General features: G+C 38.4%; 1 protein-coding gene across 4 annotated transcripts in view; it reads right to left on the bottom strand.

Moving 5' to 3' along the window:
- RPAP2 (RNA polymerase II associated protein 2) overlaps nt 1-13,068 on the bottom strand; it is a 100,426-nt gene that overhangs the window by 22,156 nt on the left and 65,202 nt on the right. The window contains exon 12 of one of the 4 annotated variants that reach the window (XM_066268654.1): nt 10,651-10,776. The exons of the other annotated variants lie outside the window; for them this stretch is intronic. Within the exon in view, the coding sequence (XP_066124751.1) occupies nt 10,767-10,776 (10 nt within the window). The 3' untranslated portion in view covers nt 10,651-10,766. Of the gene's footprint in view, nt 1-10,650; nt 10,777-13,068 lie in introns of those variants that run through there. 4 annotated transcript variants of the gene reach the window in all.

Genomic DNA, 13,068 nt, shown 5'->3' with positions numbered 1-13,068 from the left:
GTCCCTATTGCTTTGCTCACTGCACTCAATCCCACGGAGAAATACACAGTGCAGTCCTAAACACTGGAAATCACAGCACAGCCTGAATTACCCTTTCCTGAATAATCTGTGTGAGATGTGTGAAGATCACATCAGGTACTTGCCTAAAATGATGTAGCATGGACATCCTCCACCTTGACCCTTATAACTAAGTGAAGCAAACACCCTTAAGGTTTTTTGAGAATTATAATTTCCAAACTTGCAAAATCAAACTGGTAGGCTGTTGTAAAATGTCAATGAACAACACTCCTCATATTCAATCTTAAGGGAAGAAAAGCTGTGAGAACATCTATGGAAATAAATGTCACCAGAAATAATGCTTCTGTATGGTTTGGGGTTGGAGGAAGGAACAGGAAGTGAAAAGCCACACACTTTCTGTACCTATCAGATTTGAGAAATTACTGGGTTCATACAGAGTTCTGTTGCCACAGGGAAACCTGTTCTGCTGATTACCATGCATAAGGTGATGCACATGCAGAGGCTGCTAACAGATAATGTTGGGCCTGAAAGAATTAACACTCACTCTCATCCCTCAGAAGTTAGGGCTGGGAAGAAGGTAAGAGGAATATTTCTGTTAAACAGAAATTTGTTTATGTGCACAAGGCACTATGCTCATCACTTCATCAATTAAAACAGAACAGATGCTAAGATCCCTGACACTTTGGGGCTTAGGATCAAAAGAGCCTGACCAGGAGGTGGCGCAGTAAATAGAGCGTCGGACTGGGATGCAGAGGACCCAGGTTCGAGACCCCGAGGTCGCCAGCTTGAGTGCGGGTTCATCTGGCTTGAGCAAAAAAGCTCACCAGCTTGGACCCAAGGTCGCTGGCTCGAGCAAGGGGTTACTCGGACTGCTATAGCCCCACGGTAAAGGCACATATGAGAAAGCAATCAATGAACTAAGGTGTCAAAATGAAAAACTGATGATTGATGCTTCTCATCTCTCTCCGTTCCTGTCTGTCTGTCCCTATCTATCCCTCTCACTGACTCTATCTCTGTCTCTGTATTAAAAAAAAAAAAAAAGAATCAAATGAAAATAAGTCTTCTGGGACAGATGAGGTATCTTCATTAATAATGGCCTGGGCAAATGAAGAATCTAAAAGATAAGGTTTAACTGCATAGTCTTATTTTATTATACCATCACTTAATTTCCTCAAGTATGATTCAATATCAACTTAACTAGTTTCCTTTTGACAGCCGAAGTAACTGAAGGTTTGCACGGAGTAAGGGATTCAGCCAGGGTCACACTGATTAAGAACAGTGTTAAGAATGGACACCTTTATCAGAAAATCACCTTGCTTATCTATCAAGTCTCACCATTCCTTTCTTCCTGCACGACAATAACAATTGTCACTTTACCTACACTTTGTCTTCTTGTAAAAAATGAGTTGGGATTTTCCTTCCTCCTCTCTATGAACAAGTGCTAAATGATAAAGAATTAAACCAGAGAACCTCTGCACAAACATACACTCAAAACTGAAACAGAGAGCTGTAACCAGTAAGTAACATGAAGGGGTCAAAATGCCATCTATTTTCAGAAATTTGAGGGCCCACACAAACCCAAGACATTTTACAAAATGCCTCTCTCAGATATTAAAAAAAAAATTCCAGTACAAACTTTCAAAAGGAATTTTATCTGTGTATTCAGGGCTCTTTATCATACAAGTAATTAGGATTTCATATTTAATATAACTCAATTTTTCCATCTTGCTTTTTTCTTACTGGGGAAAAGGCAGAAGATTCAATGCTGTCAGCAATTCTCTAAAAAAATTTGTCTAATCTATGGCCCATGGTTTCCTCCCTGAAGTAACACAGCCACTGGAGACAGGGAAAGAAACAAAAAAGCCACCCTGTGGGAAAGCCCCTCCCCCCCAATAACATGGTCTGGGACAGGTGCAGCAGTAACTACTTCATGGCACTTTCCTAAGCTGCTGCTGATGTTGTTTTTAGGTAAACGGTAAACATGGCTTTATCATTGACAATGAAACAAATGCCAGTGGTCAGAGCTGAGTTTAAAAGTCAGATACTTTAAAATGGGTGGTGGGTGGGTTTCTAAACTGAAGGAAATAAATTTGCTTCTTTTGAAGAATGTCTATTCTTTTTCCCAGTTCCCTTTTGTGGCAGGATCTCAACCACTACGGCAAACAAACAAGCATCAGTGATTTCCAAGTTTGCAAAAAGATTTCTTTTTCTTTATGAAACTAACTCATTGGTTTTCAACCTTTATGTGAAGTTGCAACAAGTGTTAACTCCAAAATAAGGTTCAAATGACTTTCTTAAGGTCACACAGTCAGTAAGAGATAAGCAAATAACCCCAGAAGTACTCCCACCAGTCTATACTCCTAACCACTATACCACACAAGCGCATGTCTGATTCATTTTAAGAAATGAGTATAGCTTATGATTTCAAAGGCTTACTTGTATATGCTCAAATAATTTTTTAAATCATTACAAAATAAAACATGCTAATGAAACTGACAATTTTATTGTTTTTTATTCATCTTGTCTTCTAACAGCCAAGAAGCACCTTCCAACACCATTAACAAAATGAAGACTTTAGAAGAAAGCTAAGAAGTGCCTCTAAACAAGCAAATCCTGGCAGACACAGCTAAATTAACTGATTTAGCGTATCTCTACCTAGCACACTAATTGTGTTTGCACAAATTATAATCATCTTGGGAACTTAAAAAATACTTAATGTCCAGGCCCTACCCCAGACCAATACGTACACCAAAATCTTTGAAACTGGTTTTAGTATTTTTAAAAAGCTTCCTATGTGATTCTAATGTACAACCAGTGTTGAGAACCACTGTTAAATCTTTTTAATTTTTATTAATTTTAGAGAGAGGAAGGGGGAGAGAAACATTGATTTGTTGTTCCACTTATTCATGCCATCACTGGTTAACTTTTCTATGTGCCCTGATGGGGGACTGAACCTATAACCTCAGCAGGTTGGGACAACACTAACCAACTGGGCTACGTGGGCAGGGCCAAGAACCACTGTTAAATTTCTGAAGTGAATAAATTTGTGCAGTGCTGATCATTTGTTCTACTTGTTAACTACACTGTTGGAAGAAAATGAATAGCAAAAATAAAGATTTTTACATAAATACTATGTAACAAAGAGGAAGGTAATATGGTCCAAAAGAAAGGTCTCCTCTCTAGGAATTTATACAATACAGTTCGTCCATAAAGTCATGGTGCACTTTTGACTGGTCACAGGAAAGCAACAAAAGAAGATAGAAATGTGAAATCTGCACCAAATAAAAGGAAAACCCTCCCAGTTTCTGTAGGATGCTGTGGCAGCATCATATATATATATATCTCAAGCTATACCATCTGCCTGTGGTCGGGATCCGTTTCTTTGCAACCCTCTGGGACTCTGTTCCATTGTGTATATCTACTCCCAACCTACCTTCACATTATTTTTCTTTACTAGCTCCTTCTCCATACCCTATCAACATGCTTAAGTCTCTTTTATCCAAAACAAATGGTTACTGTTCAATCTCTCTCCTACCCTTATCAAGTTTCTCAAAAGAGAAATCTGTGTTTGTTGACTCTACTTCCTCGTATCACTCTGGGATATAAGGTTCATATATCCTTTCAAATGATATAAAAGTTTTTCCAAATGTGCACTTTTTTTCCCCTTAAGAATACATCTTTATTCCTACTTTCAATGTATAACTATGTATCTCAATGTACAACTAATTTTATAATTATCACATGATGCAAAGAACTGTTAGGCATTTAATTTTATACCTGCAGGAATTCTGGAGCATGAGTAAGTCTTAGCGTTTCATATAAGCTACATTTTTCTGTGCACTGAAACTATAGGTATACTAGTTACTACTCGGGGGTTGCTTTATTCTTACAAACATTTTTGCAGGTCAGCTGCTTTGTCATTCACTGCAATTAAAAACCTCCCTGTGCGAAGCATATTAATATGGGCCTGAAAAATTCAACTGAAAGAAAATAAGTAAATAACAAAACTGTGAAATAGCACAGGCAATTTGGTTACTGTAATGTGATTTCACCTACATAGAAACTGTAGGTGTTCACCAAGCAGTTTATAGTAGTTTCCTGAGTATCTGCTCCACTGGAATACTGGTGGTAGGTCTTCTGTATTTTCCTGTGTTACATCTTTTCAGGCAGAGTCTACCTAAGCTACATTAACATGACAAAGACAACTCTCAAACTCCTCCTTCAAAACGGGGTAGTGGGACAACACAAACAGCAATAGTGAGAACTAGACAATACCAAGCCTCATTTTACCCTCTGGACTTTATCATTTGCTCTAAACCTTTGTAAAACACTGCCTGGCCTGTGGTGGTGCAGTGGATGGAGGGTTGACCTGGAATGCTGAGGTCATCGGTTGGAAACCCTGGGCTTGACCGGTCAAGGCACATTTGACAAGCAATCAAGCAATGAACTAAAGTGAAGCAACTATGAATTGATACTTCTCACTCCCTGTCCCTTTCTCTCCTCTCTCTGTAAAATTAATATATTAAAAAAATCTTAAAAAAAAAAAACTGAGTAAAACAAGCATTTAAATTTTGCCTACAAGAACCATATGACTTTACTGTTAACTAGAAATATCAGAATAAGAAGAGTCAGAGGCAGGAAGAATGTTGAAAAGGTGTTAAGTCTCTATAATATACAATTTAATTGGAAGTGTTTAAAGACAACAAAGACAGGCAATCGGGAGCTTGAATTTCATAAGTACAATACATCTGAGAATAATCACTTTTTCCTTTTTATAACTTTTTCTCGAGTTTGCAAGACTAGTTAATACAATGTATTGAGTAAAACTAGTTAAAGACTTTGCTTCTAGGGTGAAATTTTCCATTGGGATCCATTAATATTTGATAAATAACTTCCAATTCAATGAACAAATACCAACAATTAAAACATTAAAGAATTCTCCAGAATTGTGTCTGTGATGCATCAGATAAAAGATTTAATGCCATATTTACATACTTGGTGATTAACTGCCTTTTAACTGAGTTTTCTATTATCAGTCCATAAAAGGTAAAAGAGTAAATCTTTGGAAGATAAAAGTAGTATTTGGAATAAAGTTTTTAAATCCAAGAAACATTTATGAAAATTAAAATGTTCACTAATTTTATAATTATGAGTTAAAAGATAATCTCACATTTACATCTAGCTTTGATTGGTTTTAATTTTATTAAAGAGTTTACAAAAATATATTTGCAAAAAAGCAATGCTAGATTTGGCTAAAGGTATCAGTTCCTTTTAGCCTAAATAGTCATATTCCTCAGACTATATCTACCCTGGAAAATATGAATCATTACAGAGACACAGGGTCACTGTCTTTCCTTTCATTGTATTTTTGTTTTCCCTGTGTAATGAAATTTTACCAGTGTTACCAATTCTGTTTTAAGTCCATAACATCAACAATAAGTTATCCAAGTTTTTCCTATTCATTCGATCTATTCTACAAATGTTAACTGAGTACAGTGAAGTGCCAGATTGAGTGCTCGGCACTAGGGAGACTGAAGTAATCTAGACCAGCGTTTTCCAACTGTAAGTCCATGAACCGGTGCAGGTCCACGGAAGAGTTAGCCACTCTGATGTTTGGCTAACTATTGCATGGGCTGGCAAAAAATTTCTGGTGGACCAGCAAATGAAATGACTGATATAGACAATGTCCTTGGCTGCACGTAGATTGTTTTGGTAAGAAACCAGTTTCAAATTCACCTTACTTAATTTAGACATCTTTCCAGGTTAGTACTGTTCACACATTGTCCAAACACATTTTTTTGATGAATGGAAGGTCTCTTATTCTTCTTTAGAAGTGTGTGTGTGTGTGTGTGTGTGTATGTGTGTGTGTGGTAAATGTATACGTCCCTAACACTGATTTGTGGACCATAAAAAATGAGAAGGCTGGATAGGTAAAAAAGCATACATATGGTAAAAAGTCACCCAAATTAAACAGTAGCTGTATAGGTCAAATGCTGCCCTAAATTATTTCTCCTAGGATAGATCGCTGACCTGTGGTGGAGGAGGGTAGAATCAATCAGAGCAAGTAATGCTAATATAGATTTTCAGAAGGAGAAACATAAAAGGTTTGGTTTATTCACTTTTGAAGTTAAGTACAAGAGACAAAATGTTATAAAAAAAACACTGACATTCAAGGCAAAAAAGAAAGAAATGTGGAGGAAACAGTGGGAAAGAGGATGGATGACAGGGATTAGGGAAGAAAAAGTAAACCCCAAATATTGTATTTTTGCTCCATAAGACGCATCTGACCATAAGACACACCTAGGGTTTTAAGGAGGAAAAATAAGAAAAAAAAAATCTTAACCAAATGGTGTGTTAAAATATTTAATAAAATACCAATTTTTTTTGCTCCATAATTTCCCCCTCCATTTTTGAGGGGGAAAAAGTGTGTTTTATGGAACAAAAGATACGGTATGTTTTTGATGAAATTCCCAGTTTCTTCATGGGCCACTTTCTATCTGTCATTCTATGTCTTGTTAGTAATCCCAATCCTACCTAACAACTCCTTCCCTCTTGCTTTCAAGATGCTCAAGCCTCCACTGTTCTGACAAGTATTCTGATGATCTGCCATGTCAGATCAGGTTATAATCCCTCTCTCCTTTCCTTTCTGCCAACCATATGAAAAAAGTGGCCAACATTTCTGCATGTAGTATCTTTAAAACTATTTACTACAGCAACCCTTGCAATCTGGTCTCTTCCCATCATGCTATAAAACTTGTTTTCTTAAAGGTCACCTACAACCACCTAATTGCTAAAACCACAGGCTGTTTTCAGTCCTCCTCCTTGTTTGGCAGAGAATAACTACTGCTTTCAGAAAGGTAGTAACCACCTCTTTCTTGAGTCTCAAGCCCACTTTGGATTCCTCGATAGTGTCCTGTTGTATACATACTTTCCTGAGGTACACTGTACAGTGGAAAGTGCACACATTTTGACCTTGGACAAAGTCCTTATCTTCCCAGAGTCTGTTTCCTTCCTCTGGGAATGGGACATGACCACTGACGTCACTGATGTGAGGATCAAATCAAATAGCATATACTGAGTCTAGCACAGTATGTGCACATATTGATGCTCAGAAAACATCTGTTTTTTTTCCTTTTTCTGCTGTTTCCTCAAGCATCCTGGGCATGGATGTGGGTGTGCCAGGGTTCTACCTCATGTTGACTCTGCATTTAACACCTGCTACCTTTACCCTCTCACCCACCCCTATGCTGACTCCAAAATCTAGGTCTCTGATTTTCCTTACCATTCAGTTCCAATTCCACATTTTTAACCACCTACCTGGGAACCAGCCAAGTAGATAATCTTACTGAATCTTAAAATGAATGAAAATAGTCTCAATGCTTGTAAAGCAGATATTAAACCAAATGTACCATCTCTTTCAATTAGTTCCTTTTACCCACTTCCCTACAGGCACCAGCATTTTCCCAGCCATCTGTTCTAACACTGTGAAATCATGTTTGACTCCCCCCTTCCCCCACCCTGCTCTGCTAAAAATGTGGAGACCCGGGACCTATAATGTCTCTCATCTGTCTCTAACATGTCACTTTCATTGCAATCATTTTAGTTCACTGCCTCAGTGCTCTTTGGTTAACTAGGCTGTTACTAGCAAAGGCTTTGAGAAAATCAATTTCGTAAATGATGTGGACAAGAGCCAGAATGTAAGGGATTAATAAAATACAATCACTGACAACCAAATAGCTCTTCAAGAAGTTTGGTTAAGTGAATGGATTATAGTCTATGGAACAGTGAGGTTAAGAATAAAGGATAGGTGTATTTGTTTTTTGTTTTCTTCTTAAAAAAAAAAAGACTTTAAAGATGAATAAGCACTTGCCAGCAGTAGGAGTCAACAAAGAGCAAGAAATGATTGCTTCCTAATTAGTCTCATTCATCCATTCTCTGCCAGATATTTATTGTCAATCTATGATATTTTAGGCAAAACACTAAGTACTGAGTATAGAATAATGAGTAAAATCAGATAATAGAACCAGCCTCTAAGAATAGTGAGTAAATTCGGATATAGAACCAGCCTTTAAAATCTATCAATTGAGCCCTGGCCGGTTGGCTCAGTGGTAGAGCGTCGGCCTGGCATGCGGAAGTCTGGGGTACGATTCCCGGCCAGGGCATACAGGAGAAGCACCCATCTGCTTCTCCACCCCTCCCCCTCTCCTTCCTCTCGGTCTCTCTCTCCCCCTCCCTCAGCGAGGCTCCGTTGGAGCAAAGATGGCCCAGGTGCTAGAGTGACTCTGGTTGCAACACAGCGACGCCCCTCCCCTGGTGGGCGTGCCAGGTGGATCCCGGTTGGGCGCATGCGGGAGTCTGTCTGACTGTCTCTCCCTGTTTCCAGCTTCAGAAAAATACAAAACAAACAAAACAAAACAAAAAATCTTTCAATTGAGTGAGGGAGACTGACATTATTCATGTAATCATACGGTTAAACACAAAACTGAAAACAGGACAAGTGCTTGAAAAGGTAAGTACCTGGTGTTATAAGGCCTATTTATAAAGATGTTTAATGTAGTCAGGGAAGTCAGGAAAACTTTCTTGAGGAAGAAACACTTCCTCAAGTTCTAAAAGATGAAGGGAAATTAATCAAATGACTGGAGAGGGCAGACCATTCTGGGCAGAGAGACAACCTATGGTGAGAAAGAACATGATGAGAAGGGATGACAGAAGGGAGGAATGGTGGACCAGGGAGAACAAGATGGGGCGATGTGGTGAGACTGGAGAGAAGGGGCTGGACCACACAGCGCCATGTAAGCCACAGTAAAAGAGAAATAACTCTGAGAGCAACGGAAGTCTTAAGAAACTGGTAAAGGCAGAAGACAGGATCAGATCTGACCCCAGATCTCTGCAAGGCTGATCATCCTAAAACACAGGCTTCATGATGGTATTCTCTGCCCACAGTTTAAATGACCTTTACTGTCCACTGAAATAAGTTTACTTTTCATTGAAAAACCTATGTCTGCCACAGACCCAACTTCCCAACTAGTTATCTTGTACTTTTAACTACAGCTCTTCTTTTTTCATGCTATAGGTACCTCCTAGAATGTCCCCATTTTTTCATTTCTATTTTTAGAAACCCCTTCCATCTTTTGGACCCATCACAAATCCCTCTTCTGTGCAATCTTTTTTTGATGTTCCTAGTTGAGATAGATCTTTGCTTCTTTGAACCCCCATGACAGTTTGTGCTTCTCTTTGCCATTTAATACACTCACCCTTCATGTAGTTACCTGTGCACATACTGACCTGCCCTTTTCTCAACCTCTAGCAGGCTGTAAATTGTCTGGGGGTGTGGGCTTTGTTTAACCTTTGTATCCCCCACAGAGGCTAAGACACAGTCTTACCCACAGCAGCTGCTCAATAAACATTTGATGGCTATGTTTTGAGTCAGATTTCTGAGTATTTGAAAACTCTGCCATTATTGTGTGAATACCAGCTTTTACACTGATCTATGGTTATGACGCTGCAGCAAAGTGTGAGTCTCCTCTCCTGCTCTGGTATATATGGGCAGTACTTATGCTGGTTTTCATCGCATGATATTAAAGGCAAAAATAAAAAAAAAATCCAAACTCTTTAAAAGAAAATCAGAGCTGCAAGTTAGGTACTTATCAATCGTTAGTTAATAATCAGATGGTGCTAATCCAGAGAAGAACCTCAAGTTACTTTACCTAGTTCAAAAAAAAAGCCCTGGCCGGTTGGCTCAGCGGTAGAGCATCGGCCTGGCGTGCGGGGGGACCCGGGTTTGATTCCCGGCCGGGGCACATAGGAGAAGCGCCCATTTGCTTCTCCACCCCCAACCCCCTCCTTCCTCTCTGTCTCTCTCTTCCCCTCCCGCAGCCAAGGCTCCATTGGAGCAAAGATGGCCCAGGCGCTGGGGATGGCTCCTTGGCCTCTGCCCCAGGCGCTGGAGTGGCTCTGGTCGCGGCAGAGCGACGCCCTGGAGGGGCAGAGCATCGCCCCCTGGTGGGCAGAGCGTCGCCCCTGGTGGGCGCGCCGGGTGGATCCCGGTCGGGCGCATGCGGGAGTCTGTCTGACTGTCTTTCCCTGTTTCCAGCTTCAGAAAAATACAAAAAAAAAAAAAAAAAAAAAAAAAGAAATATTAGTGAGTATTGGGGGTCTTTTCATCAATCAGAAAAAAAGTAGGAAGCTAAAAAGAAAAATATTATTCTAGAACTACTTAAAAAATTTCCCCAACCTATGGTGGTGCAGTAGATAAAAGTGCTGACCTGGAATGCTGAGGTTGCTGGTTCAAAACCCCAGCCTTGCCTAGTCAAGGTACATACGAGAAGCAAGGAGTTGATGCTTCCTGCTCCTCATCTGGCCCCCACCTTTCTCCCTCTCCTCTCTAAAATCAATAAGTAAAATCTGTAAAAAAAAAAAAAAAAAAATTCCTTAAATGTGACCAGAACATAGAATCAGAAACTCTCACATAAAACAGCAGCTTTCTGGACATCCTTATTACTTGATAACTTATTCCCAGAATAAAATGTAAAGAATAATGTGGAAGGGAGAAAAAAAACTTCATGATTGTGGATGAGACTTCTGTAAGCAAAATATTTTAAAGTATATTTTTACATTAAAAAGCCAACTTACATATTTCATTTCGCTCTTCACCACCTTCAGTGTAATGCTGAAGTGCTAAACCACTCTACCATTTCCTTCTGCATCCAGGGAAGGTTCCTCATCTTGATGTGTAGAGCAACAGAATATCAGCTAAGTCTGTAGTACAAAGAGAGTAAAAGAATCTTGGGAGTATTTCTCCCGTTCACTCTCATGAGTACACTGTAATTTTCCAGAGAGTGAAAGCCGTATCATTCCATGCATGTCTTTGTCAAAGCTTAATGACTAACATACCTAACAAACTAGCAATATTTGGGCAGTGTCACCATGGCTTTCTAGCAGCAAAATCCACTAGTTTCCTATACTAAATAAACTCATATTTATCGTCTCTTTCAGTAGCCTTGAGATATTGCATTACAGCTTCATTCTCATAACATCTCAAAGTTAAATTTGATTTAACCTGGATTTAGTCCAAACCCTCACATTGCCAACAGGAAAAATAATGTACAATGAGGTTAAGAAATTTGTGCAAGACTGTACTGCTAGTGCAAGGAAAAAAATAGGATATCATCCAGAATGAGACTGAATTTAGTTTTAAAAGACCTGTGCATAGCTAATGGTGGTCTCTGGGGTAAGGTAATTACATTTCATGAAACTATAATGCTGAATAAAAATTATTTAAATAAACTTAAATTGCACTTAATTTTATCCTAAGCACAAATCTAAAGTTCCCAAATTAAAAAACCAAGAGGCATGTGAGACTATTACTATTAAGAACATCTAAGAAAAAGAAGACAATAAGAACGTATCTCGAAGAAATATGCCATTATGGGCTTTCTATTTCAGAACAACTATCTAGAAAATTGAGATAAAAGCTTTGATTAGAAAAGACTGTGATAGCCAAATAAAATAAAATGTTTTTCTTGTAACAGATGGTTTATATCCTGATAATGTTTACATTTAATGCTTTAGGATTACCTATTAATAAGGAAGCAGGGATGCTTTCCATTGATATTTCTAATTCAAAAGAAACAAGTTCTTTGTAACTCACTTTGTAGTGATATATTACATACAGGTTTGTTTAAAGGGCTGGGCTGTAGGAACTTTAAAACTTTATATCTAAATCCTGTTTGTGACAAATCTATAGAGCAGCTTTGTAGATGAGTGTTGGAAAACTTTTTCATAACTGTTGCTATGTAACAATTCTTCAGAATAGTGGCTCCAACTTTTTTTTCAGTGCACTAAGATGGAAAAAATGCTCACATTATTACATGCAAAACTCGGAGGCTGGGGAGAACGGTGCCCTTAAGCCTCAGACTTCCTAGCCTTCCCTGCCTTGTCCTGTCAGTGAGCTCAGTCAGGATGTGAAGATGTCATTGGCAGATATGGAGATGGCCTCCTTAAGTCAAGATTGTGACTTGCAAGGCCAAGTCCTACTTGCTACTTATTGTTAGCACTGCCGCCACTGCTGCTGCTTGTGATAGGGAACATGGAGAGCACATCTTTTTGCTGAGAATCCTTGGTAATTTGATATGTATTTTGGCCAGAGGTTGGGGACTCTCAGCCACTTATGAATAAAAACCTGACATTATAAAATTGCCAAAAATTACATTTTCTTTAAAAAATATCTGGATTCCCACATGGTTCTGCTGGCTGAGGGTAAAGTTACTTTAATGAAAAATACTATACCATATATATATTTATGTAAACTCACAGCAATGAGTGTAAGAAGGTTGAAAATAATCTAAGTATTGTTTAATTCTCAGTAAATATGTAAATACTTAAAGTTCACAATGACAAAGGTACTGTGTATAAACACCGTAAGATAAATCCCAGATTTATACAAGCAAGAAAAACAAACAAAAAGAATCTTATGGATATGGAGGAATCCAAAATAAATACCACTAGTTACAGTTCAGATATTTAATTTATACGGTCTCATTTTCAACACTATTATCATTTTTTTTGGTGTGTGTGTGTGTAGGTGTGCTCATAGGCACTCATTTTGCATATGTAGTAGAAATTCCTAGAACACAGAATTTACTATTACAAATCCAGGAAAGTCTAAAGTCAATTAGACAAAAAAAAATTGCAAATATTGTATAAGTCTCTGAAATAACTACTGGGTGTGAGGCAAGAAGAGATGAAAAAACTCAATCTATGGAACCTATCCATTAGCAGTGGAAATTAAAAACAGTGCAGCCACTGTGGAAAACAGTCTAACACTTCCTTGAGAGGTTAAACACAGAGGTAATTAATACATGACCCAGTATTCCACTCGTAGGTATATACCCCAGGGAACTGAAAACATATGTTCATACAAAACTTGTACACAAATGTTCATAATAGCCAAGAAGTAGAAAAAAAAATGAAATTACCACAACTGGTAAGTCAATAAATCAAATGTTGTATTACCCATAAAATGGAATATTACTTAGCTATAAAAAGGAA

This window comes from Saccopteryx bilineata, chromosome 3 (genome assembly GCF_036850765.1).
Source record: "Saccopteryx bilineata isolate mSacBil1 chromosome 3, mSacBil1_pri_phased_curated, whole genome shotgun sequence".
Taxonomy (NCBI): Eukaryota; Metazoa; Chordata; class Mammalia; order Chiroptera; family Emballonuridae; genus Saccopteryx; species Saccopteryx bilineata.
Note: the sequence above shows the minus strand (reverse complement) of the source record. Positions and strands in the feature narration are given on the sequence as shown.